Here is a 25,383-nt window from a genome sequence, read left to right on the forward strand (position 1 = left end):
TAGTATCAGTGTGGTTGGAATAGCACTCTAACAGTGTTTATGGTTTTTCTTTAGGGAACTGCTTGCTTCAGAGGGCAGCTGGTGCAGGAAATGAGGCAGCTTCTCTCTTCCTAGCAACTCATGGAGCAAAAGTCAACCACCAAAACAAACGGGTAAAAATAAACGTATAGACTGTAGTCTGAAAGTTTCCTTACTTCTCTTCAGAAATAAGATAGCAGAGATCTCTCACTGCTAACCATAGCTTAGAGCAAGCTGGAACACCTGTGGAGCCTTTTGCATGTTTTCAGAGATTTACTGGTGATCAGACAACTGTTGCATTTTCATGGCACTGTTCTTGCAGCATCACCAGTTGTTAACATGCTTTTAACAGTTCCCTTACTGCCTGTTGTAATAAAGTCCTTTATTATAAATATTATTTATAATATATATTTTATATAATATTATAAATACAGGCTAACTCATGTAGTTTGAAAGTCCTAAGGAACTTCAGGTACTAGGGGTGTTCAAGCCTTCGCACCAATTCTTGTGGGCATAGTGGCTTAAAAGCTACTTCTCTCCATGTTAACCTAGTACCCTGTTAATTAAAGGGAGAAACACCACTGCATACAGCCTGTAGGCATGGCCTAGCAAATCTGACAGCAGAACTCTTGCAACAAGGAGCCAATCCGAACATCCAGACGGCAGAAGCAGTGCTTGGTCAGAAGGATGCATCTTCGCCAACAGCAGAGAATGTTTATTTGCAAACGCCTCTTCACATGGCAATTGCTTACAATCACCCAGATGTGGTATCAGTCATCCTGGAACAAAAAGGTAGGTTTTTTCTCTGGTTCAGACTGTATTGATGGTGTAGTAGAGCAGTGCGTCAAGATGGCATCTAAACTGTGTTTTGATGAGCTACTAATAAAGCGTGTCTTACTGTAAATGGTGCTTAGGTAGAGCAGTTAATAAGACTGGCTAAACATAGTCTTAAATAATCTGCTCTTTAAGACTATTTGGCCATGAATCTTTCTAAATTCTCCACAGTAGATAATGGACTTGAACACTTAGCCTCAGGCTGTACAGCTGAGATCCCTCTTCTCTCCCTGTCAAAGCATTTAGTTCAGGTAAATGCTGGAATCAAATACCGGTAAAGGCATTTTCCTGTGGTGAGGCTTCTGCCTCCCACAACTCTTTCAGTAAGAGGACTTTGTACAGAGTAATACTAGTGTTACAGTAGAGACTTGAGTACTGAAATACTAACAGATGACAGTTTATTCTATGCTACTAGTTCAGCTTCTCCTTTCTAGCATCAGGAACGGAGTTTGACAGCTGAAGCAAGGCCTGTTTTGTCTCCTGTCGTAAGTGGGATTTAGAAGGGCATAGGTGAACTGGGGAGAACATTCTTCATGCCGGGGAGCTGAGGAGGAGGAATGCTGCCATCTACCTTGCAGCACAGCCTCCGCTCTTCATTCTCAGAGCTTTGTATAGGCTACCCTGTTTGAAAATGGAGGTGGAAATGGGGCATGTTAAGCCTCTTGGCTAAAAAGTTGAATGTTTTGTAGTGTAAGTATTAAGATTAGGCAGTAGTGGTAATACTACCTGAATCTTAAGCAGTATCACATCTGGGGTGTGTCTTCTGCAGACCTTTCAAGCTGACTGAAGGAACAGCCTACTTCAAAATGTGACATTGCTACTTCATGGAGCTTTCAGTGTGCAACTGCAGGTTGAGCACAAGAATGTTCTAATTGCTTTTATGCTTTTTTTTGTAGCTAATGCTCTTCATGCTACCAACAACTTGCAAATTATTCCTGACTTTAGTCTAAAGGACTCGAGAGATCAGACTGTGCTGGGATTGGCTCTTTGGACAGGTATGTGCTTTCGTAGCTTCCCTATCTTTGTAATTCTCATCTTTTTTTGTTGTGAACTAAAAAAAAGTATCTTAAGACAAAACAGCAGATGTGTGTTCATGTCCTGGCTTGCACTGCTAATGAGAAGCTGTCAAGGAGAGCTTTAGATGATTTTTCAGGTTCTAAAACTGAACATTCACATCTGACTTAGCAATAGTTTTCTAGCCCTTCAGCTTCCCTTGTTGACCAGCAGGTAACCTGGAGCCTCTTGCCCGTGACTGTACTCCAGTTCTGTGGAATTGTTCCACTGTGAGCTCCTTCGTAGTTTTAATATCAGATCACTGTATTGTGTCTTAGTGGTTAACTTTGTTCTAGGTGCAGTTTAATACAATAATGCTGACCTTTACAAAGGGAAAAGAGCTACTTAAAAGTAGCTCACCAAGGGGAATGGTAGTCAAAATACTGATTGAGATGCTTCATTATCTGAAATGCGGAGGAGTGGTTTGGGGAAAAGATACTTCTGGCTACAGCCAAGTGACATTTCAGCAGTGTCAGGACATTGTCAAAAGGAAGAGGTGGTGTGGTCACTACTGGATCAGTTTAAGTGTGGTCCTGCTGAACTGGCAGCAGCAGCTGTATGGGAGATGACTAATCATACTCTGGACTTCAGATGTGGCAGGATGCTTAGTGATGTTACTCTGTACAGGAGTGCTAGATGTCATCCATATGTAACAAACACCTTTACTGTCCAGGCTTTTCACTTCCCTTTCCAATGAAAGGCAAGTAAAATACAGCTTTCTCTCAACCATTGCTTTTATCTGGCCCTGAGACAGGAGGAACTAACCTAAACATCTAATACAGCAATATTCAAGGGAATAGTTTATGAATGTAATACCAAAGTTAATATGTATGTTGGGACAGAAGTCTGCAGTGATATGAAGGATTAAGCTAGGTATGGTTTAAGCAGGACTGTACTACATTAGGTTGGCAGAACTAATAGGAAAGCTCTGCTGTATACCAGACCGTATCTTGTGTCTTCAAGCAAGACAGAAGGACTCAGTAATCCATATTCAGTAAGTCTGTAAATGAATATTCAGGCTGGGTAAAGTCATGAGTTGGTTTAGCTCAGGTATGTAAATCTTGGGCTCCAGCACCGATTTGGTGCATCTGACTAATTACTGAAAACAGCTTGAAGGTTTATTTGTTAGTCTTCAGTGTCTGCCTTACAGAACTGAAGGTAAACACTAATGAGCTTTAACTCTTTAGGCATGCACACAATAGCAGCTCAACTGCTTGGATCTGGGGCGTCCATAAATGACACAATGTCAGACGGACAGACTCTGCTCCATATGGCAATACAGAGGCAAGACAGTAAGAGTGCACTCTTTTTGCTGGAACATCAGGCAGACATAAATGTCAGGTAAGATCTGAACTGATACACTACTCCATGGATATGTATGTAGGAGCAGGTGGTGATGACTGCCTTATGATATAGCAGCTTGAAGCTGGTTTCAAACAATGATTTGTGCATTGTTATGCATTTGCTTTTTTTATGGCACTAGTTATGGCTGAAGGATTATATATGTGAACTTGGACCTATATATAGCCCCATTGGTCAGTACCTCCTCTTGAGGCTGCAGAGGGAGGTGCCACTTAATTCTAGGTGGAACAGACAAGTAAGTCCTAGGGACATGGTAGTAAACTTCTGCAATCTCATCTGTTTGTGGGCTTGTTGGAGCTGCGTGTTTTTTGCCATCGAAACTAATCAGATTTAGCTCCAGCAACAGGGTTGCGATAGAACTTGCCTCCTGCCTGTCTCATAGACAAATTGATATTTGACTTACATTTATCTGCTTACGTGACTGACAGGCTGTCTTTGAAATTTGGCAGTCTATGCTGTAATCAATGTCATGGGTACAAACTGCCTAGTACTGCTGTTCTAACTTTAGGTTTTTAATAGTTTGTGTTTTTGACTGTGCTTGAAGTGTTACCACAGTGCAGACAAAGCTCTTTGATTCTGTGGCAGTAGGCTTGCTCTGAAGGAACTCCGTTCAAATAACAGCTGCGCTTAAGGAAATGGTAGTGTCTCTGAGCTAGGAATACTAATGTGCTTTTCAAACTTCAGAAATCAATCACTTGCTCCTTAAGGGCGGTGGGGTGGTGAAAGAAGGGTCAGCTACATAGCTGTGATCAAAAACGAACATGTGTGCTTGGCTGTAGAAACACATGGTCTTACCACAGCAGAAGTACACTGCTGTGTTGTATAAGGAGATAATTCTTGGCTTTACCAGTAAATTACTGTAATATGAGGCCTAATTTTATAATACAGTAGTAACTCACTTCAAACTACTTATTGCAGAACACAGGATGGAGAGACTGCCTTACAGCTAGCGATAAAAAACCAGCTCCCTCTTGTCGTTGATGCCATTTGTACCAGGGGAGCAGACATGTCTGTGCCAGATGAGAAAGGAAATCCTCCTTTATGGCTTGCCTTAGAAAATAACCTGGAAGATATTGCATCAACTCTGGTAAGACCGTCAATTGACTCAATTTAGTTTCAGGTTTGTGCATCTTGCTAGCAACAAAGGGCTCACCAGCAAAAACAAGCTCAGTGCATGAAAAGAACAGTGTAGCCCTATATCACTGTCTAACTTCTAGAGGTTTTTTTTTTTTTCACCAGAAGTTCCTTTTTCTTGGGAACTCTTATGCACACTGTAGTCTGCACAGCCAAATATCTTGCAGCCACTGTAATAAAAGTGTAGAATATGCTATCTGGATTCCTGATCCTGGAAGGAGTAAGGATCTACTAAAAACGTTAGTCTTTAGCATACCAAACTTGTATAATGATCAGCTTCTGGAGTAAAACTGAACACCCATGTGTATACTTTGGAGTATGTCTGGGTTTTGTTGCATCTTTATATCGGTTGTCTTGATAGAATTTTTAAGACTTACATTTACTTTAAAGGTTACTGGTGTGCAGGCATAGGTGATCCAGTAGACTACTTCAGAGATGCAAGTAGATGTCCTTATATCTCCTTCATAAGGAAGTTACTGAAAGCTTTGTCTCTATCCAGTTACTGTCTGCTAGAGACAACTATTTAGAAGCTGTGCTGATGACCTGAGAAATAAAGCTTGTAACTAAATACTTGACTGACTGTGCTGGTATCTAATAAGAATCTTTACAGAGTCAACACTGAAACTACTTGTGTATAGACCGTGGAAATAGTTTGTGGAGCTTTAGTCTGAAGTGCCGCTCCTTGAGGAAGGACTTCTGTAGTGGAAAAATACAAATATCAGGAATGCAGTTCCTGAAAAAACTGTCTCTGTTTAGCTGAATGTATAGGAAAGCAAGGAAACGGGCCAGACCTTGCAAGGCAGTGTCTGCTGATGCTGTTTGACTTGCTGTAGGTGCTTGTCGTTGCTGAAAGTAAGATAGGTAACTCTTAGCCAAACTGGTTTAAGACTTGTCTGTCAGAGTATATGGGTGAATATCTGAATTGTTAGTAAACGCTACATAATTGAATATTATGTAGTAGACAAAAACCCCATATTTTTTTTCTTTCTTGGTCCAGAAGACATTAAAATAGCTTCCTGAAATTCAGGGACTGTCACAAGAATAGATAAACTATCAGAAATTCTTTCTCTAATGAATAATGTTTTGGAAGCATTAGTCAAGGACTACATAAAGTAGTAGGAGCCTGCTGGAGACAAAAAACCTTCACTGCCTCATTGTGCTTCTCCTTCCAGGTTAGGCATGGCTGTGATTCAACCTGTTGGGGGTCAGGACCAAGTGGCTGCTTACAAACTCTTCTTCATAGAGCTATTGATGAAAACAGTGAACAGATAGCATGCTTTCTTATTCGCAGGTCAGACCCCCTTTTAAAATACAACCCTTCTAATGTGCATGTACATATTTTCCTGGCATAAATTAATTTAATGCCATTTTGAGCCAGTAACAGGTATGTGCTTCACTAGACTTTTGGTGGGTGGATGGCACTTAGGGACGTCTGACTAATCCTAAGGCATGTTCTGTTAGCCTTGTTAGCATCATGTTTTTGATGACGTGTCAAATTAAAACCAGGAACTTGTACTTTTGTAGAATGTCAGCAGTTGCTGGATCAGCTCTTTTTCTGACTCTTGTATGCAACAGTTTAAAAAGTTTACATCTAGATGAAATGTAATTGACTGTATTGTGTTGGTTTTAGTGGTTGTGATGTGAATAGTCCCAGAAAGCCAGGCCCAAATGGAGAAGGAGAAGAGGAAGCTCATGACGGACAGACACCTCTACACTTGGCAGCCTGCTGGGGACTAGAAGAGGTGATTCAGTGCCTTTTGGAGTTTGGTGCCAATGTCAATGCTCAGGTATGTTGAGAAGCTGTGCAATTTCTTCAGAGTTGATTCTTTGCCTCTGATGTAGTGCAAACAAACTTTCCTTTCAGCTGAGTATCCTGCTTGATAGGAAAAAATTCACCGAATGGTCAGGGTTGGAAGGGACCTCTGGAGATAACCTAGTCCATCCCTCTGCTAAAGCAGGTTCACGTAGAGCAGGCTGTGCAGAACAGTGTTCAGGTGGGTTTTGAATGTCTCCAGAGACGAAGACTCCACAGCAGCTCTGGGCAGCCTGTTCCCATGCTGTGACTACATCCTTCTGTTACAGCTGCCCTGGTGTGATGACTGGCTGTGGCTCTACTTTCTTTCCTATCCCTTGTTACCAGATCTAGTGCTTCTCTGCCCATGTGATGGGTTAATTTGAAAAGCTACGCTGAAGGAAAATAATGACAGAAGGAAACTTCTTGCAGGGTTAGTTTTCTGATGTAATGATTGGAATTCAACTCTTCTGTCCCTAGTGTGAATCCAAGGCAGGAGCAGGGCTGGATTTTGTTGCAGCTAATCATTAGATCAAGTATCACGTAAAACTCAAAATACTCTGCTTTGTTAGTATGTTTGGGAAGTGCCCTCAGTTACTGAGTAAACTGAGGTGATGTGAGTATGAGTAACTTGATGTTTCACTACACAGTAATCCTTAAACAGAAGCTTGACAAATAGCAACAAAAATGACTGCATAACACTTCTAGGTCCTTATGGATGCTATTGAAAAAATGATATAAAAATGAATGACAGAACAGTCACGGAGCAGCCATGGTTGTAAACTGCAGCTCAGTACAGACAAGTGATTAAACGCCTAACTTGAATTTGCTAGACTTCGGTTTGAATGCTCATCTCTGCCCCCAAAATGTCTGACTTCATGGGAAATGTTATTCTGAGTGACTTAGATGCCTGTATAGCACAGGATTGAGGTCAACCTATTTGGAGAAACAAATACCAATTTGCTTTACTTACACTGTGGATTTGAGCTCCCACTGCAACTGTTTGATGTCCCAGCTGAAGGCAGCTGGGCACGTCACAGAACTAAACTAAGTTTCCTCGACCCTTACCCTTCAGAATTAGGGAAGGATTTTGTGTTAATATTCATCTAACTTCCTGGTTTCTTTCTAGGATGCTGAAGGAAGAACTCCAATCCATGTTGCCATTAGCAACCAACATAACGTTATCATTCAGCTTATGATTTCACATCCAGATATTAAGCTAAATGTACGTGACAGGCAAGGAATGACTCCCTTTGCATGTGCCATGACGTATAAAAATAACAAAGCAGCTGAAGCAATTTTGAAGAGGGAGCCAGGAGCTGCTGAGCAGGTAAGCTGGAAGTACTCAAAGCATGCTGGTTATCTTGCTGCAGAAGTTTGTAGTAACAGGTGTTCCACGAGCAAATTCTGCTTTATCCTTTTGTGGCTTTAAATGCAATGACATTCACTAGAAACTGATCTTCTGTAGCAGGATTTATTAGGAAACTGTAGATGTGTACATGGTATTGTGTGAGTAAGAACATGAAGGGGTATCACCTCATTAAACCCCATCTCTTCAGTACCGAACTGAGAAACAGGTGTATTTGTATGCAAGGAGAAACTTCTGTCTTGTGCTGGACTAGTACAAAAATAATCTATTACTGACCTCTCCTAAAGCTATCTAAAACAGAAACCCTGACCTAAAATAACTGAATAATAGATGTTTTGCTGCACTACTGAACTATAAAAGCCTCCACCATATCTTCAGGCTTCTGGTGTGATACTCAGGCAGCTGTTCAGGACTTTCTTCCTACCCTTTGTAAGTTTAATTACTAATAAAGTATTTGAGTGCTTAGTGAGCTCTTGTATCTAAAATGTTGTTACATTTAGAACTGGCTGTATTTGTGCTTTAACATCAGCTTCAAGGCAAAGATGAAAAACAATACACATTTGATACCAAGCCAAAAAATGAAGACACTTTACATCAGTGTGCTGGGACCACATGTTGCTTCTCTGGTGTTAACTGCCAGATTGACTCAAGTTTGTTTCGTTTAACTGAGTTTATCATTAACTGCTGCTCAGTGCTGAAGTACAAGAGCTGTTAACCTTCTGTCTGTCACAATTCTCTCCAGTGCATGGTCAAGAAATGACATGGTTGTGAAGTAGAAATAAAGTTATCTGAAGCAGATTGGAGTGAGCAATTGCAGCTGATAACCATCAAGTAACTGAACTGAGAAGTTATATCTATCAAGTCTCTAATATCAAGCAGTGAAAGCAACAAGTAGAGGGAGCAAGTATCTCTTAGTGAAAATATGTCCTACCACGTAACAATTCGTTGTACTACAGAAATAATGGATTTCATTTCATGTGCCTTTTCTGCAACAGGTTGATAATAAAGGTCGGAACTTCCTACATGTAGCTGTTCAGAACTCGGACATTGAGAGCGTGCTGTTCCTGATAAGTGTACAGGCTAACGTAAACTCTCGGGTCCAGGATGCCTCCAAACTAACACCTCTCCACCTGGCTGTACAAGCTGGCTCAGAGATCATTGTGCGTAATCTGGTATGTACTGGAGAGTCATTTTTTCCTCTAATCAAAAATGCATATTCTAACTTGATGCACGTAGCCTGTAGACTGGAAGAGTTGGCTGAAGGTGACACCACTTTTTTCTGAAGCAAAACTCAAGACTTGCATATCAAGTTCCCTTAGCTTGTACTGCTAGGTGTGCTGCATCAGTAACCTTTATATGAGCATGTTTGATTTGCAGCAATCGCTAAATAGTGTGGCTCGTTTTAAGGGAAGAACTTTACCTTGCTCTTCCTGCAGACTTGACCGTGAACAGAAGTTGCACCAGCTCAGTAATGATAGCATTTTATATATGCTGGAGGCCTACAAGTATCTCTGTACAGTGGAGTCTTGTGTGCTTCATTCACAGAAGTAAACTGTTGGCTAATACCCCTGAAAATATCTTTGAACATAGTCCTTCTTGCGTCTTGACAGCTGCTTGCAGGTGCCCAGGTGAATGAACTGACTAAGCATCGTCAGACTGCTCTGCACTTAGCAGCCCAGCAAGATCTGCCCACAATTTGTTCAGTCCTTCTGGAGAACGGAGTAGACTTCGCAGCTGTAGATGAAAATGGAAATAATGGTAAACTTACAAAGTTACATGAGTAAATGCAAATGCTTCAGTAGGTCTGTTACTGTTATATTCTCCATGATAGGAGGTAGCCCACTGACTGGGCTCACTCTTCAAAGGTGATAAAGAATGAAAGCCCAGGAAATGGGAGGTTGTGGAAGGACTTTGAGAGGGAGGGTGGGGGAAGTAGAATGGGAGTGCTTAATTTTATTGGGCTGTAACTACTGCTGACATTAACTACTTCAAATTCTTGAAGCTTCTCTTACTTTTCAGCTCTTCATCTGGCAGTGATGCATGGCCGTCTAAACAATATCCGAGTCCTCCTCACAGAGTGCAATGTAGATGCAGAAGCCTTTAATATTAGGTAATTGGTATAGTCTTAACAGACTAAAAGAACCACATTCTATTTTAAAGTATGTGCTGGTATGACTAGATTAAAAAAACCCAAAGATTTGCCTTGGATTGTAGCATTTCTGCACTAAATCTGCAGTGAAGTGTGCAGAGCATGCTGTGTTTAAATTGTGTGGAAATCTTATACACCAAGAAAAGGAAGTAAAAGTAGGCAGCTGTGTGTGATGTGCTGAGTGAGTTAGGTGTAGCATTGTCTTATGTCAGAACCAGGCTTGAAAACAAGGAGAGTTGGATGAGTAACTGTAGTAGCAAGCAGACTTTGATCAGAGTAACAAATTCTTCTCCCCAGAGGCCAGTCACCGATGCATATTTTGGGACAGTATGGGAAAGATAATGCAGCAGCCATCTGTGACCTCTTCTTGGAGTGTATGCCAGAATACCCTCTAGACAAACCCGATGCTGAAGGAAACACAGGTAGGTGAGATTCAACCACTATTAAACTTGAAAGTGCCTCACGTTGTATTAATGGTATGTCACACTTTAAGCTGGAATAATTGGCAGTAGCATGCTAAATACAGTAAGATGCAAACATTACGTGGAAACTTAAAAGGACTAAAGATCTTGCTCTGGACTGAGTGTAATTATAATACAGACCTACCACTCTGTTAGCAGGCAAGTGTCTGGCTCTTATTTTTCAGTACTCCTGTTGGCTTACATGAAGGGAAATGCTAACTTGTGTCGTGCAATAGTGAGAGCTGGGGCTCGTCTCGGAGTTAACAATAATCAAGGAGTCAATATCTTCAACTATCAAGTTGCTACAAAACAGCTTCTCTTTAGACTGCTGGGTAAGCACTACTTGCTACATTTGGAAAGTGGTTTTTTGCTCGTGTGTTGAGGTACTTTGGTGGAGAAAGGAACTCTGGAGATCTGACTCTGTTCACAGTAATTCCAGAGGGGCTGAACTTCTGAATATTCCACAGCTTTAAATGGGTGGGTAGAAATACTAATTTTTTTATGAGCAACTGAAAAGTTGCCCAGCGAAGACCTGTCAAACTTGCCTATCCTTCTAGAAAAAGTAATATTTGCGGAGACTCCGGGCTGGTATTGTAGTCCAATACAGTCTTGAAACCTAGATACTGCTGTTGAACTTGTGGTGTATAGTTGCTGTGGGTAATGTGTAGTGGCTTTCATCAACATTACATTGCCTACAAACAAGAGTGCAGCTACTGCCAGAGTAGCTAGTTAATACCGAATGCAGCATAAAACTGGAAAAAGCCTCCTTAATGTTACAGTGTACTCGAGTGTCTGAGCCCATTTTGCCTTTACATTTTGCCTTTAACAGATATGTTGACAAAAGAACCTCCCTGGTGTGATGGCTCCAACTGCTATGAATGCACTGCCAAATTTGGAGTCACGACAAGAAAGCATCACTGGTAACGTGATACAGCTTGCTGCACTTATGAGGAAACAGATTCCTCTTCCAAACGTGGCTAGGCTTGTTCCTTCTGGTGGTTTAGGAAACCTCTGTGTTAATGTAGGGGTATAACTAATCTAGCTGAAACATTCCACCCTATCCTAGATCAGTAGCTTGTGGTCTGACTAAAATCATATCTTAAGGAGTTTGTGCACTTGAAATCACGTCAAAGTTCCTGTAGCAAAACAGCAGATATGGATTGTTCTAGACTCCTTTCTGAGAAGGGGTTTAGGTGTGGCGGGATCCAGACTTAGTCAGTGGTTTATGTCTAAAGGATTATCTAGGCAGAGTCAGGCCTTTATATGGCTTTTCAGATGTTCAGCGTGCTTATTCCCAGTTCACTTACCTAGCATCTGATGCGACAAGCCTTCTCTCAACCTCAAGGAGTAACCTTGAGAGGCATCCCTGCGCGAGGGGAGGTGTTGGCATGCAGCCTGCTGCCATGCAGGGTTGCTCCACAGCCCTGGGCTGACCACTCTTTATGGAGTAAGACTATTGACTCAGTCATATTTGCATACCAGCTGGATCTCGGCTGGTACATGCTCAACTAGCCCTCAGCTGTTGAGCAAGGTCTGTAGCCCGTAGCTATTGTGGTGTTATCTGTCTCCCCAGAGTCCACCTTAAGCCGGATGCAGTGACCTGCTGCCACTGGTGGTTATTGCTTAAGCTGAAAAGGGGGGAGGGGAAAGCACGCTGCCACAGTGATGGGGCTGACCCGTTCTAAAACAGGTGACAGATTTAGGCAGCCACTGCCAGCTTAGGTTAGGGGTGCTGTTTGTAAAGTGAAAATGACTGAAGGTGCTGGTATGAGTTGCCTTTTCTTAACTAGTCTGAACTTGTAGAAAACAAGCTGGGTTAGATGGATGTTAGGCTAAGGTTTTTCTCTTATCCCAGTATTCCAGAGAAACTACGCGTGTTGGTTGAAGTCATATTAGGTGACTGACTAGTATAGAAGCAGTGTGTGCGTTTGGTGTTAGTATTAAATTATTACATGAGATGTGTAAGAAGATACAAGAAAAATGTGGCATTTCAACTGCTACTGTACCCTTTATAGTAATACTGTCGTTGATAAAGAATATCAAACAGTAAACCCCAAGTGTTCACTATGAGTGAATTAACTTTTTCCCACCCCTCTTCTGTCAACAGCCGACACTGTGGACGCCTGCTCTGCCATAAGTGCTCAACAAAGGAGATCCCCATCATAAAATTTGATCTGAACAAGCCAGTTCGAGTTTGCAACATCTGCTTTGATGTCCTGACTCTGGGAGGAGTCTCCTAGTATGCTGTGGAAGTAAAGGGATTCCCAGTCAGCGCTCCTGACAGCAGCTCTGCTTACAAGCCCTCTGGATAGGGAAGAGGAGGCCTATACGTGTCTTCTGCAATAGACTGAACTAATTAAGGACCCTGTTATGATATATTCCGGTATAAATGACTTTGTACGACTGTAAATGTATTGGGCTGTGATAGACTTCACTAGGAATTCGAGTGGATCGTTGAAAACCAAGTGATAAAAGAATTTAGACCCTCTTCTAGTTGCAGTGGGGTATGGAAGCTAAAATTGTTAGGCTGGTGTTCGAATCGACATGAAACAGGTCTGTCCTTGACATGGTGCTTTGTACTGAGCAACTCTATTCAGTCCTGTGGCTTTCAGGCTGCTTAGTAGAGATGGCATTAAGTTTCAGGGTAACCAGGTATCTTTCTTTGCTTTGTCTTAAAGGATAAATGTTCCCTTTCTCCAGAGAAGACTTCTTGAGAAGCTAGGCTGAGCTGTGGCAACCACTGTTCGCTTAAACTCTTGAAAAATGGGAGTAGTTGTTCAGTATAGCTCAAGAATTGTGGCCTTACAACAGAAAGCTTTACAACAAACATCTGATGCAAAGCAGTCAGAATTGCAGATCCACATCCGAATACCTCCTCGGTAAATGTCTCATGAGCTTTAGCATGTTCAAGAGAAGCGCAAGATTGTTTAGCCAGTAAATACTCTTGCTCATATCCGTTAGAACTGTCAAGGTCTACTTTGTTGCACTTTCGTATTTATGTTGCTTGTCCTTCTAATTCTGGTAACTTGTATAAATGAACGTAAGTGCGCTGAAAGGCCTGACCATATGCTAAATGGAGAAACACTAGAACTGGTTAAGTAGTTGTAACTTGGAATACAGCAATAAATGCTGATGTGCATTATGAATCCCATGAGGGAGAGTAGCACTTTCCTTTGGTTTAAAGACCCTGGTGAACGGCTGTGGGACAGTCAGTAACCCTACCAGTGTAGGATGTGCTGCACCTCTAGACATTAAATTCCATTTTCAGCAGGATTGCTGGTGAGTGGGAGTGCATTTGGAGGCTTCCTGTTAACAGTTGGCCTCTGGCTTGAAGGAAGGATTCCGACCTGGTGGTGCAGTGCCAGACATTTGAATTAAGCTGCAGTGTTTTAATCTAGGCTGATCATGCTCTCTTAAACATGCTGAATCTGTAACAATCCATCACCACATTGTCTAGGTAAACAGGAAAGTACTTTGATAGACAAGGTTATGATTTGGTGGGCAAAGGCTTCAGTCAGAAAGTACGTGTGCTTAAGCAAAGCTACATGCTATATCAAGGCTGTTTTCATCCCAAGAGATGAACCTAGTTTAGACTCAACTCGGCGTTCCTCATCTCTACTCTGTGAACTGGTGTGTGTTTATTTAATGACTGTTATCTCCAGTGTACAACGTGGGCGAGTTGGTGGTGCACAGCCCTGTGAAGAATAGTGACTTGTCGGTCTTAGAAGGTGAGATGGTAAACCAGACTGCTGCTTTTGTGGGAGACTGGCTTGGGGTTTTTCCTCACACTTGTACAAAAAAGGATAGGAGAGGGTATAATTGCTGACATTTGCACGTTGAATTTCACATCAAGTCTCACTTGATCTGCACTTTTGATTTTCCAATATGACTATGTTACAACTGGAATCTCACCCTTGTTAACACTAGAGAAGAGTAATGGACAACAATACAAATTTGCCTCACTGTTTAATGTCTGTTGCTGTCACATTCCAACAGAATGCCCTGGGTAACACAACTGGTCTCTAACAGTTACTAATATAAATGGTTGTATCTCTGGCATAATATTCTAGGTGAGGGAAGTGGAGAACAATGATGTCTGAGCATTTAACTGCAAGCTACAGTTTGGATTTTTGAGTGGAATAGATGAAAAACATTGTACTTCTAGTCTCTTGCTTTCTGATATTTCAGAATATCACTGGCTGCAAGTATCTAGCAGTGAAAGATAGCGATGGAGAAGTGCATTTGGTGAAAAGAAGTCTTGGCTGTAGTGTATCCCGTGATAACATGTTGACTTCCTTTGTTTGGAGCTGTGGTGATGTGGAGGGGTAAGTTGTGTGCTCAGAATACCAAAAGATAGCAGCAGAGGAGTGTTCTTCCAAGGCCACAGCCTGTGGACTTCAACTTAAGTGGAAAACTGCACAACATGTAATTGCTGAAGTGTTTAAACATTTTCAGTGACTTCTCTGGAAGGGGCAGGGGAACAGGGAGCTCAGCTTTAACAGAGTAAGCAAGCTTTTAAATAATGAAAAATGTAGATCTTGTGAAAATTCAGCCTAACTGGGATGGCAGGTTTAAGGCTGGCTAGTTGCTGTTTTTAACACAGAATATTAATTAACTGCCTGAAACTCTGGGAAGGATGTGTGAAACAATGTGTAACGCTCCTCATTTGCTGTTTACAGCCAATATTGTACCAGCTTTCTTACTGAAGTCTGAAAAGGAAAGTTAAGGTTGTCGATAAACAAATGTATAGCCTGAAGTGTTCATTAAATTTAAAGCAACTAAATTCAATGAATTTGATCATTTTAAAGTGCCTTTGAGATAGTTTCCTTCCAGCCAACTCTAAATAGCTTTCTGCCAGAGTTAAAGGGGAGAAGCTCACAACTCAAACCAAAACACAAGTTTTCTTCTAGTTCAGCTGAAGAGGCTGACCCCACCAAACAGCTGGTGGGGTCAGTCCTTTATACACTCTGTCTAGTATCGGTCTGAACTCTCAGACCTCAGATTTGGGGGGGTGGGGGTGGGGCGGGGAGTTTTGCTGGCAATGCTCCACTGCAGGGTACAAATACAAATGGAGGCACTTGGTAATGTACTAGTGGTCAACACATTTCTAACTCTATTAAAAACTGCTCTTCTTCTTTGTAGCATACTACAGTTGTGACCAAAACCCCAACCCTTGTTACCCCTGCTGTCTTTAAGTGGTATCTATTAACTCGAGACTCAAGTCTGCCAAGCATTGAATAACAGGGTAAATGGAAAGCCATCGGCCGTCCCTGGGAAGTGATGCTGTCAGAGCAGGCTTCAGGCGCTTCAACAGGGCTACGTGGGAAGTCTGTGGTGGTTTGTAGCTTTTTGTTCTGAGCCTGGATTCCTCTTGATTGCAGTCATCCAGCACTTACACAAGCACAAAATGTGGACTAGCTTCAGTTTTAATTTGTCTCTGTAAAAGGTGTAGTCACTGTTTCACACCACTAAGTGGAGTGAGAACGTTAAGTGTTGAAGGTACTAACAGAGCATAGCAAATTGCTGGCTAAAAGCTGAGAGATGCCTTAATGACTTCCTGTGCTGGAGATGAATGGCTTGTACAACTTCTCATTTCTCACGTAGTGCTTATAAATTAGCATGTAACAATATTGGAGGCCAAGGCTGGATTTTTTTTTTTTTTCTGTAGATCAGATGTTAATAGGTGAGTCCTCTTTTTCCTGTAACCGGCAGAGTTGGGTACTGCAGCAAACTCATTTCTAGAAAAATCAAAGCTTGTATGAGTGACAGAAATAACTCAGAACCTTCCAATACCCTCTGAAATAGAAAAGGAAGTCTTAGAACAATGGCATTTTATCTGCAATGTTTGTCTGGAGTCACTGTAAAAATGTATTTTTCCAATATGCATTACTTTGTTGTGTAATGATTCTACTTGTAATAAAATGCATAACTAGATAATGCATTGTGAGGTGGAAACCTTGTTAAAGTATCTTCTCCTGTAGAGGCAGCTGCCCCTTTGCAAGCTATTCTTTACAAGCCACAAGGAAAACTAGGGATGCAACATTCAATTGGGCTTGACAACTGTTCTAAAATGATTCCAGGTATTCATTTTAATGTTGTGGAACTGCTACAACCATTCTTTTGGCTGACAAGGTTTAGTGTTCTAGTTTATACCATATAGTCATCCTGAATGCCTTTATAGTAATCATTCTTAAGAAACAATCCTAACTTCCTCTAGGCCAGAGCTGGTTCATGGAGTAAATAAGTTCTTGGCTTAGATCAGTTTCAAGGAATGAGCCGAGTTGACTCAAAGCAACATACTAAGTGTGGCCAGTTGTATACTGGTGGTCAGCTTAGCCTCCTGGAAAAGCCTAGAGCTGCTGCAGCTTGGCTTCAGGAAAAGGAAAGCTTCAGTGCAATAACAAAACCAACCAAAACATCTTGGTGAGAGTGTGATGTGTTAGTCTTTTTATTAATAAAACTTTACTAAAGTACAGATGAGCTTTATTAGAGCACAGTCTGTGTTGACCTGATGTCTGTGTTGACCTGACCCCTGTGTAACTATCACTATTTTCTTCCCACCCTTTTTACTATGGGAGGATCTAGCTGAGCTTTTAAATTGGCGTAGAAACAAGATAATCCTGGAGCACTTCAGGCCAGTGAGGTTGTCTCCTTGTTTGCTTTAATAGATGACTTATTCCTTGTGCAAGATAAAATTTTCCTCCATCTTGGTGTTTCCCAAACACTAAACTGAAATTGGTTTTGAACCAAGTTTAAGTTACAGCACCACATTCCCATCTTGCCTTGCTGCAGCATGGGGTTGTACTGCTTTTTGGGGGTTTTTATGATATAGCTTTTAAGATCAAAAGCATCCCCTCAGCATTTCAACATAATGTGCTCTGTGTGCAAGCATTACAGCGAGATGAGACTTCCTTAGAGGTTACATAGCTAATGCACCTCCGCTAGGCCTCCAACTTGTGACATTGACTTGCCTTTACAAACTGCTTTTTATAGTATTTAATTACCTGGAATTTACTGCAACTTTTAAACAGCTTTAAAAAGCTACTTTAAAGACACTTGCCAATCAATTTAGGGGATGGTTTGGCCTCTAAATGCCAGTTCAAGAAGACACATCCGACAGCACGTGATGCGGTGATGCTTGGAATGCCCACTGAGTTGCGGAGACAATGAAGGATGGCTTTGCACCTCTTGCCTGTGGATCTTACACTGCTTTACCTTTAGGTTTGTCATGTGAGAGGAGCAGCCTGCTCCGGTCCCAAAGACAGCACGAGTCCAGGGCTGGGTTTTTCAGTTCTGCCACTCATCTAAACATATGACTTCGCTGTGACTGGTAAGAGCTGATGCATCTGCCTGAAAGTGTCTTCACTTCTCTTCAAGATTTTGGTTGAAAAGAAAACTAAACAACAAAACTAGGTTTACTAAAAAACCCTCCCCACCACAACCCCCCAAACGTATTACAATAACCATATGCATGTTTAAATGGGTGTACAGCTATGATCAGTGTCAGCTACAGCCTCGTCTTAAACATTGTAAGTGAAAAGCACTGTAGTACATCCTGCTGTGACTGCAATGAAGTGATTATTCTCTACTTTGAAGCAATGCTGCCAGGCCTCCTGTAATCTTAATACTTATTAACTAATTCCTTAGGTTTGTGGGACTTCAGAGGTGCTAGTAGCTCAAAACTAACTGTTTATAAATGCCTTCCAGCTGTTTATAAATAGGTGGCAGCTGCCTTAAGGAACTGAACACAGTTCAGCACTGTGTCGCTGCTGGGCTCTGTGTAATCTGGGTGTCTCTCTTGAGGCTCCACCTAGACCAGAAACTAACGAAAACCAGCAGCTGCTTCCCTGCAGCCTTGGGTTTATAGCACCTAGGCTCTCTGCGGGTATTCTCTTGTCCTTTTCAGCCCCACGCAGAAACAGTAATAACTTGCCCTGCATATTTGCCAGATGTGATAAAATATGCACAGACTTCAAGGTTACAGGCTGATGGATGTGGTACCAGATGGGAGGAGGCCATATACCACAACGGAAATAAGAGGCAGATGACAGCGGGATAGTCGCGTTGCCACATAGCTTTTGTTAAACTACCAATTCTTGCTCTGAGTAGTTTGAAAGTAGTGAATCACAGGACCAGGAGGGTGAGGTTAATATAAAACAACAATCCTCATTAGGTGGCTTCCAGTATCTTCTTTGCACAGTATCTAATGCAAACACTAAATGAGGAAATACAGCTGTGACCTTTGCCTTCTGTATTCCAAGAATTTGATAACGCTTTTGTATAACTAAGCTGTAGAAGTTCCTAGATGCTACGTACCTTAACTGTTGGAGAAATTCAGGCTTCTCCCTGCTACCTTTGAACTCCTTGGAGAAAACCAGGTGGGAAGGATGACCAGCATTACAAAGCTGCAGACATAGTTCAAGCAAGTGGAGGACTGTGCATAAACAGGTCAGTGATGCTGCAGAAGTTCTTGTGCTCATTACCTCACTACCTTAAAACGCAATACGTTGCACCCACCACTGCGCATGCAAGCATCAATTTCCTGACTGCACAATGAATCAGTTTTTAAATATAATTCAGGCTGTGCATCTTAAAAATTTGTTGCCAGATGTAAACATACCATAGGAATAAAGTACATACCCTGTTACTGCTTTTTAGCCACTAACTTGGCTAAAGTATTTCCTCCATTTCATCTCCAGCTCCGCACATTAAGAGAGTCACGAGCAACATGAATTGTTAATTGCTGCCTTCGCACAGATGGAACAGAGCCGGAGCTGCCCCCTCAAAGTGCGATGTTTGGCTGCAGGACTCTGCCCCCCTGGAGTCAATCACACCTTCAGGACACACTGCTCGGCCAGCGGATGGCAGCCCTCGTATTCCTCCAGGTGAGGGTTATCCAGATCGCCGCGGTCGCTATGCTCACTGGAGGCCGGCCAGCCCCACGGGGGACCAGTAGTCCTCACGCACACACAGTGACTCCCCCGTGAACCAGGCTGGTACAGCTTCCGAGGGACTCCAGTCCAGTCTCTCTTCACTCCCCCACTAACAATGGAAAATTTAAATAAATTACAATTCAAACCCGTGAAAATGCTTCTAGTGAATAGAGAACTGTTAGAAAAAACCCAAGAGAATCTTGGAGAGTTAGAACTAACAATACGCCACTGAGGTAGACTTCGCTGTCAATAGCCAACACAGCTTTCTGAGACCTCCTTATTGGCTGTGCTTTGGACACCTGTGGCCTGAAGCTGGTGTCATCACTGCTGCTACATGCTTTCGCACTTCCGAGAGCAACCAACTTCTGCTTACCGTGTTTCTATTGCTGGAAAAGGAATCATAGCCTTCTGTTACACAGCGTGTCTAATGGCAAAATGCCTTTTCTGGGGGTAGCTAATTGCTCACAGGTGACCACATGCCACCTTCTGTGCCTTGACTGAACACAGTGATTTTGAGAACTAGGGCAGAAGCAAAAAAAAAAAATCTAAGTACCTCTGCAGCTACTTCATAGTGTCTCTTATGGGCCAAATCCTGCCCGTTCCCCTAACCACAGCCTCTTTTAAGCCTGTAAAACTCTTTACACAAGTGACTGCCATGCAACACCCAGTCCCAAGGCTGCACCAAGCTCATTCACACATAGAAGCAATTCCCCCATGGTACGCAGTGCTACTGCTGTACCGAAACGAAATGAAGCCTAAGCATTTTGTGGTGTGGTCTGTGAAATGATCCCACCTTCAAACAAAATACTCCCTAAACTGAGAGAGGAATACAAGTAAATAGGCCAAGCAGGAAATGACTATTCAATGTTCAACCTCATTTTTATGTGGTTTTAAGTGAAAACTGTTGTGGCAGTAGCCTGTGAGACAGGCTCTGAAACTCTCTGAAAAACACAAGCTAAGCATTGCATTCCCGATAGGTGAGAAGGCAGCAGATGGTCCTAGTGAGGTTTCTGTCCTGTTTCCCTGAGAACAGCAGGCTTGTGTGCACATGTGGCAGTTCTGAAACCTGATTTGGATTCCAGTGTGACACAAGAATTTTTGCCCCAGAAATAAAATTCCTAGAAGTATTAATGATTGGGATAAAACTTTGGTTTCCTTTTACCCGCTCACCAGGTCAGTGAGCAGAGTAACTCTTTGCTACCTCATGCTGGAGAATGTTTTCACTAGCCCAGCCTACACCTCTGTGCAACTCCAGACTGGGTGGTGGCTATCAGTGGTTGCTGGGCAGGCAGAGAAAATCTAGGGACTCCACACAGCAGCAGTGGCTCAGCCTGGCACAGCAGAGAACAGCACTGCTGCTCCTTGCCGGTTGGCTCTGCCTGACAGAAAGCACCGTTGGGGGGGTGTTGGCTGATGGCAGGCTGAAAATGAGCCAGCAGTATGCCCAGGTAGCCAAGGAGGCATCCTGGCTGGTATCTGAGACAGTGTGGCCAACAGGACCAGGGCAGCGATCATCTCCCTGTACTTGGCACTGGTGAGCCCGCACCTCAAATACCATGTTCAGTTTTGGGTCCCTCACTCCAAGACAGACACTGAGGTGTTGGAGCGCATCCAGAGATGGGCAACGGAGCTGGGGAAGGGGCTGGAGCACAAGTCTGACCAGGAACAGCTGAGGGCACTGGGGGTGTCAGCCTGGAGAAAACGAGGCTTGGAGGAGACCTCGCTCTCTACAACTACCTGAGAGGAGGGTGTAGCGAGGTGGGGGTTGGTCTCTTCTCCCAACTAACAACTGGTAGGACAAGAGGAAACAGCCCCAGGGGAGGTTTAGATGGGATATTAGGAAAATTTTCTTCACGGAAAGGGTTGTCAAGCACTGGAACAGGCAGCCCAGGGAAGTGAGGAAGTCATCATCCCTGGAGGTATTTAAAAGACGTGTAGATGTGGCACTTAGGGACATGGTTTACTGGTGGAATTAGCAGTGCTGGGTTATTGTTTGGACTCGATTTAAAGGTCTTTTCCAACCTAAATGATTCTAGGATTCTGTGAAAATTCATGGACAGGGGAAGGGACCCTGCCCAGCATATTCCAGCCCTGCCAGCACTCAGCACATTAGGACCAGCCTATACCCTTCTGTGGAGAAGTCAGTGGACCTCACCTACAACGGAGTATGGTGGCTGCAGGAGCCAGGACATCTTTCTACGCCACTCCTGTTAGGAGAGCCAAGGACAAAGTTCAAGACATCCAAAAAAATGGCAGAAATGCTCTGCTTCAAAGGGTCCAAGTGTGATGGCAGGAAGGCAGTTTACCTCTGTCTGGAGCACCAGAATCGGCTGCCCTTAGCAGAATTCCATTCAGAGTTGCAGGGTGGGAACTGCTGCTTCCTCTGCTCACTTTCTGCTTGGAACTTGAGAGCCTCCTCTATCGCAGCCTCAGCCTGCCTTAAGGCTTCTGTTGGTGCCCCATCTTCATCATAGAATCTGCCCACAAGCTTCCCTGGGAGAGAAGATCAGTTAAGACCGAAGTGTTTCCAGTCAAGGAAAAGGAATAGTTCCGTCTTTGTAAAAAAATAAATCATTATTTAAAGACAAAAAGGGATCTCACCATGGCCCAATTTTAAAACTGAACTGAGCTTACATCCTTTCCATTAATGGATCACACAGCAATTTATACATATTAATAAATCCACGCAGGGCAAGCTTAGGCACAGCCTCATTAAAGATCAGAAAGTCAACACCACTTTCAGCTGCAAAACTCAGAAGTCTTTCCCAACCGTGCACCCTCTTCCCCAAAATCGTTCCCCTGTGCTGCTGCTCCTCCTGTCCCCCGAGCCTGGCTCATTTCAGTGCTCGCATCTGATGAAATGATGAAAAGCAGGACAGAGAGCTGCAGCTGATGGCCCAGGGCAAGAGAACCGTCCAGTTTTGCTTCCAAGGTGGGCAGATGGGTCTCACCCCAGCCAGGCCCACCTACCCACGGGGTTGTAGCTGTCACTGTAGAAGGACAGCCAGCTCTGGATGGTGAGCATCTCGCCGGGCGACAGCGCTGAGACATCGTCCACCAGCCCTGCTGGTGTGAAGTCACCGGTGGCAAATGCTCTGGTGGCATCTCTCCCTGCGAGGAGGCAGGTGGTGAGGCCCCCCCAGAGCCCTGCCAGCCGCCCTCAAGGCCCTGCCAGCCCCCCACTGCCCCGACCCCCTGACAAGGCCCTGCCAGCCCCCCCCCGAGCCCCTGACAGGGCCCTGCCAGCCGCCCCCGAGCCCCTGACAACTCCCCCAGCCCCCACAGAGCCCCTGACAACCCCCCCTGAATCTCTGACAGGGCCCTGCCAGAGCCCCCCCGAGCCCCTGACAACCCCCACCAGCGCCCCCACCCCCCCGAACCCCTGACAGGGCCCTGCCAGCCCCCACAGAGCCCCTGACAACCCCCCCTCCCGAATCTCCGACAGGGCCCTGCCAGCTGCCCCGAGCCTCTGCCAGGCCCAGGCCGCGGTAGCCCCCGCCCCGCCGGAGCTACCTGCGAGGCCGCTGTAGGCGCCGCCTGGGCCGTAGTGCCTGCGGCCGCGTTCCACGTCGAACACGCGGCCCAGCACGGCGAGGTAGAGCCCGGGTTCGCCCGCAGCGCCCCGGTACCGCGCCAGCTCGGCGACGCTCAGCAGGCGACCGCGGGGCGGCGGCGGCAGCAGCCAGGCACGGGGATCGAACCCGCGGCCCAGAAGGCAGGCGGCCCCCAGGCACAGCAGCGCAGCCGCCGCACCCCGCCACATGGGGCCGCACCACCCTGCAGGGCGCCTCGCGTGCCCGACCCCTTTCACGACACTTTCCTCGCCGCACAGCAGCGTGGCGGTGGCTGACGGCAGCGTGGCCGGTGCCGTGGGAAAGAGGCGTGATGAGCCTTCCCACGGCTCTGTTTTACGGCGGGTGTCGCGCAGCGCGGCCGCGCCGGCGGCTTTCCGGGGCGGGGCGGGGCGGGGCGAGCCGGGCCTTTGCGGCGCCGGGCGTCGCTTGGCGGCAGTGTGGCGCGGCCGCCGCCGGCTGCGGGCTGACAGGTGCGGCGGGCCGGGAAGTTGCTGACTAAGCCGGGCCGGGCGGAGCCGCGGGAAGGAGAAGCGGCTCTCCGAGCGTCGGGTCGCAGCGTCGGCGCCTCCGGGGGGCCCATGGGGACGGCGGCGAGCCACAGCAGCGAGGAGGAGGAGGAGGGCGCCGAGGAGGGCATGGAGGGGGCGGCCGCGGCGCCTCAGTCCGGCGCCCCCTTCCCGCCCGGCGCCGCCGCCAGCCCGGCGCCTCCGCTGCCGCCGGCCGAGGTGCTGCTGGACCAGGCCCGGCTGAGGGAAGCCACGGCGCGGCTGCGGGAGGCGGCGCTGCCCGAGTCGCTGGTGTCGCGGCACCACAGCACGCTGGTGCGCTGGCTGGAGGAGCGCCTCAGCCGCGGCGACGAGGCCGTCAGCCTGGAGCAGTTCTGCGAGGTGCTGGAGAGCGTCTCCCGCCTGGCAGCCGGCTCCCGCGGCGAGAGCGAGGAGGTGAGGGGGCGGCCGGTGGGGCCAGGCCGCTGCCCGGCCCGGGGGGGGCTGCGGGGGGCCGGTCCCCTCGCGGGACAAGGGGCGCCGGGGGGGGCTGCGCGGGGCCGGGGGACCGGGACGAGGGGCACCTGGGGGGCTGCGCGGGGCCGGTCCCCCCGCGGGACGAGGGGCGCCCTCCCGAGGGAGCTGCCGGCCCAGGGAGGGCAGCGCAGGGCCGGGGGACCGGGACAAGGGGCGCCCTCCCGGGGGAGCCGCCGGCCCGGGCAGGGCGGGGGGTGGTGAAACCCCCCGGGCTGCCGCTGGGGCAGGGCTCCCTCAGCCGGGGGGGCTCCCCCGGGGTCTCGCTGTGGGCGCGCAGCCACCGGGCCCGTGGCGCGGGGTCCCAGTAGCGAGGCCACCGAGGCGGCCGTGGGGAGCCCGGTCACCCCCTCCTGGTGGCCGGGGCGAGGCCAGGGCAGAGGGCTCTGCTGCCAGGTTCAGAAAGGGGCTGCTGCTACCGATAAAGGTGGCTGGCAACTTCCAGATCTTTTTTTTTAAATATTTTTTTCCATCGGTAATTTATACTTGGTTTTGTTGATCAAGCTCAGCAGTCACTTCTAAATAAAAGGGTTATTTAACAACCATATTCTGCTGGTGTTACTGCCAATGCAGCTGGTGGTAGCTCAGGTAGGAAATTCTGTACCAGTAATTCCTCTGAGATACTTCTTAATGGCATCGCAAGTCAAAGTTTACCAGACTTAATTTTAATTATTGTTGCTTTTCAAAATCGGCAGTGAGCTTGTCAAGCAGCTCGTTGGTATCCCATTACTTAGGTGAACAAGAGTTTTGGAAAACTTGTAAGCAAGTAGCGTAACACAGTTCCCCCTCCACAGACAGGTCTTCAGGTAAGGTTTTGGCAATAGAAGAGAGTGAGTGCCCTTTCTGCTGTGGGAAGGCATGTGGAGAATTTAACATGTAGAACACTTAAGCTTTAGCTTTGCTCTCTAGCTAGCTGGCATTTAAAATGCAGTGGAAAACCCTGTTACAGGGAATTTCATGCTGGTTGAGAAAGTGGTAGTATCTGAATCTCTCACTGCATGCAGTTCCTGAGTCTCACCAGTGACTTCCTCCTGTCTTTGTATCGCTCCTGCTCCTGAATAGTAGAATAACTTGGTAAAGCGTTAAATCACACATAACGCCCTGCGAAATCAGTGCCCAGATATTAACGAGACTACTGGAAACTGTGAAGAGATTAATTTTGTTCTATAGATAGGTATGGTGATACCTGACTGTTTTAAGTAGCTTGCTAAAATGCTGCCTCCATTTCCAGTTCCTTTAAGAGAGGCACTAAAGAACACTTCGTTTGTAACAATGGTGAGAGTGGAATTAGCCCATCAGGGCTCTGTTAATACAAACAACTGAACTTCACAGGCTGCAGAAATATTTTGAGGATTGTCTGTATTGCGCATCCTCCTCTGCATGAAGAATGTAGTGGTTTTGGGTTTGGTTATTTATTTTTTTCTGCTCTCGGGAATGAGGAAAAAACTTGTCAGAGGATTTATCATGGTATGGATATGTGATCATATCCAGTCTGTCCTGCAAAATTGGTATGTTGGGAGTTAGAGGAAAACCTTGATGTCATTGTTTTTGTAACTGGCACCAGCCCAGGGACTGTAGTATTTTAGGATGTGTTTTACACTATGAGAAGTTAGTTTGTGGGTGGCAGGTCAATAGGTTTCACTCTTTAGTGTTTATAGAATCCTGTCTGGCATAGACTAAGTGT

The 25,383-nt window shown here is 45.5% G+C and overlaps 3 protein-coding genes across 8 annotated transcripts in view; 2 read left to right on the top strand and 1 right to left on the bottom strand.

The window, feature by feature from the left end:
* The window catches only part of ANKFY1 (ankyrin repeat and FYVE domain containing 1), a 36,505-nt gene extending 20,396 nt beyond the window's left edge, over positions 1–16,109 (top strand). The window contains exons 11-26 of one of the 2 annotated variants that reach the window (XR_013923638.1): positions 55–152; positions 588–810; positions 1,749–1,847; positions 3,093–3,246; positions 4,186–4,354; positions 5,574–5,692; positions 6,032–6,188; positions 7,323–7,523; positions 8,558–8,734; positions 9,173–9,320; positions 9,582–9,672; positions 10,009–10,133; positions 10,358–10,504; positions 11,002–11,092; positions 12,280–14,497; positions 15,315–16,109. Coding sequence is in view for 1 of the 2 variants with exons in the window: in XM_080364753.1 (XP_080220879.1) it covers positions 55–152; positions 588–810; positions 1,749–1,847; positions 3,093–3,246; positions 4,186–4,354; positions 5,574–5,692; positions 6,032–6,188; positions 7,323–7,523; positions 8,558–8,734; positions 9,173–9,320; positions 9,582–9,672; positions 10,009–10,133; positions 10,358–10,504; positions 11,002–11,092; positions 12,280–12,412 (2,132 nt within the window). In the remaining variant the exon portion in view is untranslated. Of the gene's footprint in view, positions 1–54; positions 153–587; positions 811–1,748; positions 1,848–3,092; positions 3,247–4,185; positions 4,355–5,573; positions 5,693–6,031; positions 6,189–7,322; positions 7,524–8,557; positions 8,735–9,172; positions 9,321–9,581; positions 9,673–10,008; positions 10,134–10,357; positions 10,505–11,001; positions 11,093–12,279 lie in introns of both variants that reach the window. The other variant, XM_080364753.1, reaches the window with a different exon arrangement.
* Positions 15,583–23,127, bottom strand: CYB5D2 (cytochrome b5 domain containing 2). Of its 3 annotated transcripts, XR_013923703.1 has the most exons (5): positions 22,619–23,127; positions 22,076–22,216; positions 21,412–21,598; positions 18,813–19,214; positions 15,583–15,910 (listed from the first exon to the last, which is right to left on the bottom strand). XR_013923703.1 is itself a non-coding variant. In XM_080365162.1 (4 exons), the coding sequence occupies exons 1-4, from the start codon at positions 22,866–22,868 to the stop codon at positions 19,001–19,003; spliced, it is 792 nt and encodes a 263-aa protein (XP_080221288.1). In that variant the 5' UTR covers positions 22,869–23,127; the 3' UTR covers positions 18,232–19,000. The 3 variants fall into 3 exon arrangements, 2 of the variants coding, with proteins under 2 accessions (XP_080221288.1, XP_080221289.1); XM_080365162.1 differs by lacking the exon at positions 15,583–15,910 and having other exon boundaries at positions 18,232–19,214; XM_080365163.1 differs by lacking the exons at positions 15,583–15,910; positions 22,076–22,216 and having other exon boundaries at positions 18,232–19,214.
* The window catches only part of ZZEF1 (zinc finger ZZ-type and EF-hand domain containing 1), a 60,660-nt gene continuing 58,403 nt past the window's right edge, over positions 23,127–25,383 (top strand). For all 3 annotated transcript variants that reach the window (XM_080411277.1, XM_080411278.1, XM_080411279.1), the window contains exon 1: positions 23,127–23,621. In XM_080411277.1, coding sequence (XP_080267403.1) covers positions 23,259–23,621 — 363 coding nt within the window. In that variant the 5' untranslated portion in view covers positions 23,127–23,258. The remainder of the gene's footprint in view (positions 23,622–25,383) is intronic.

Source organism: Falco punctatus, assembly GCF_963210335.1.
Source record: "Falco punctatus genome assembly, chromosome: 1".
Classification (NCBI taxonomy): Eukaryota; Metazoa; Chordata; class Aves; order Falconiformes; family Falconidae; genus Falco; species Falco punctatus.

Excerpts from the sequence above, each read along its gene's own strand:
- CYB5D2 (XM_080365162.1), bottom strand. The coding sequence starts at position 22,868 with ATGTGGCGGGGTGCGGCGGCTGCGCTGCTGTGCCTGGGGGCCGCCTGC. Across the intron at positions 21,599-22,075 it reads TGACAGCTACAACCCCGTGG|GGAAGCTTGTGGGCAGATTC; the intron begins GTAGGTGGGCCT and ends CTTCTCTCCCAG. Across the intron at positions 19,215-21,411 it reads TTCTGGTGCTCCAGACAGAG|TGGGGGAGTGAAGAGAGACT; the intron begins GTAAACTGCCTT and ends TTCCATTGTTAG.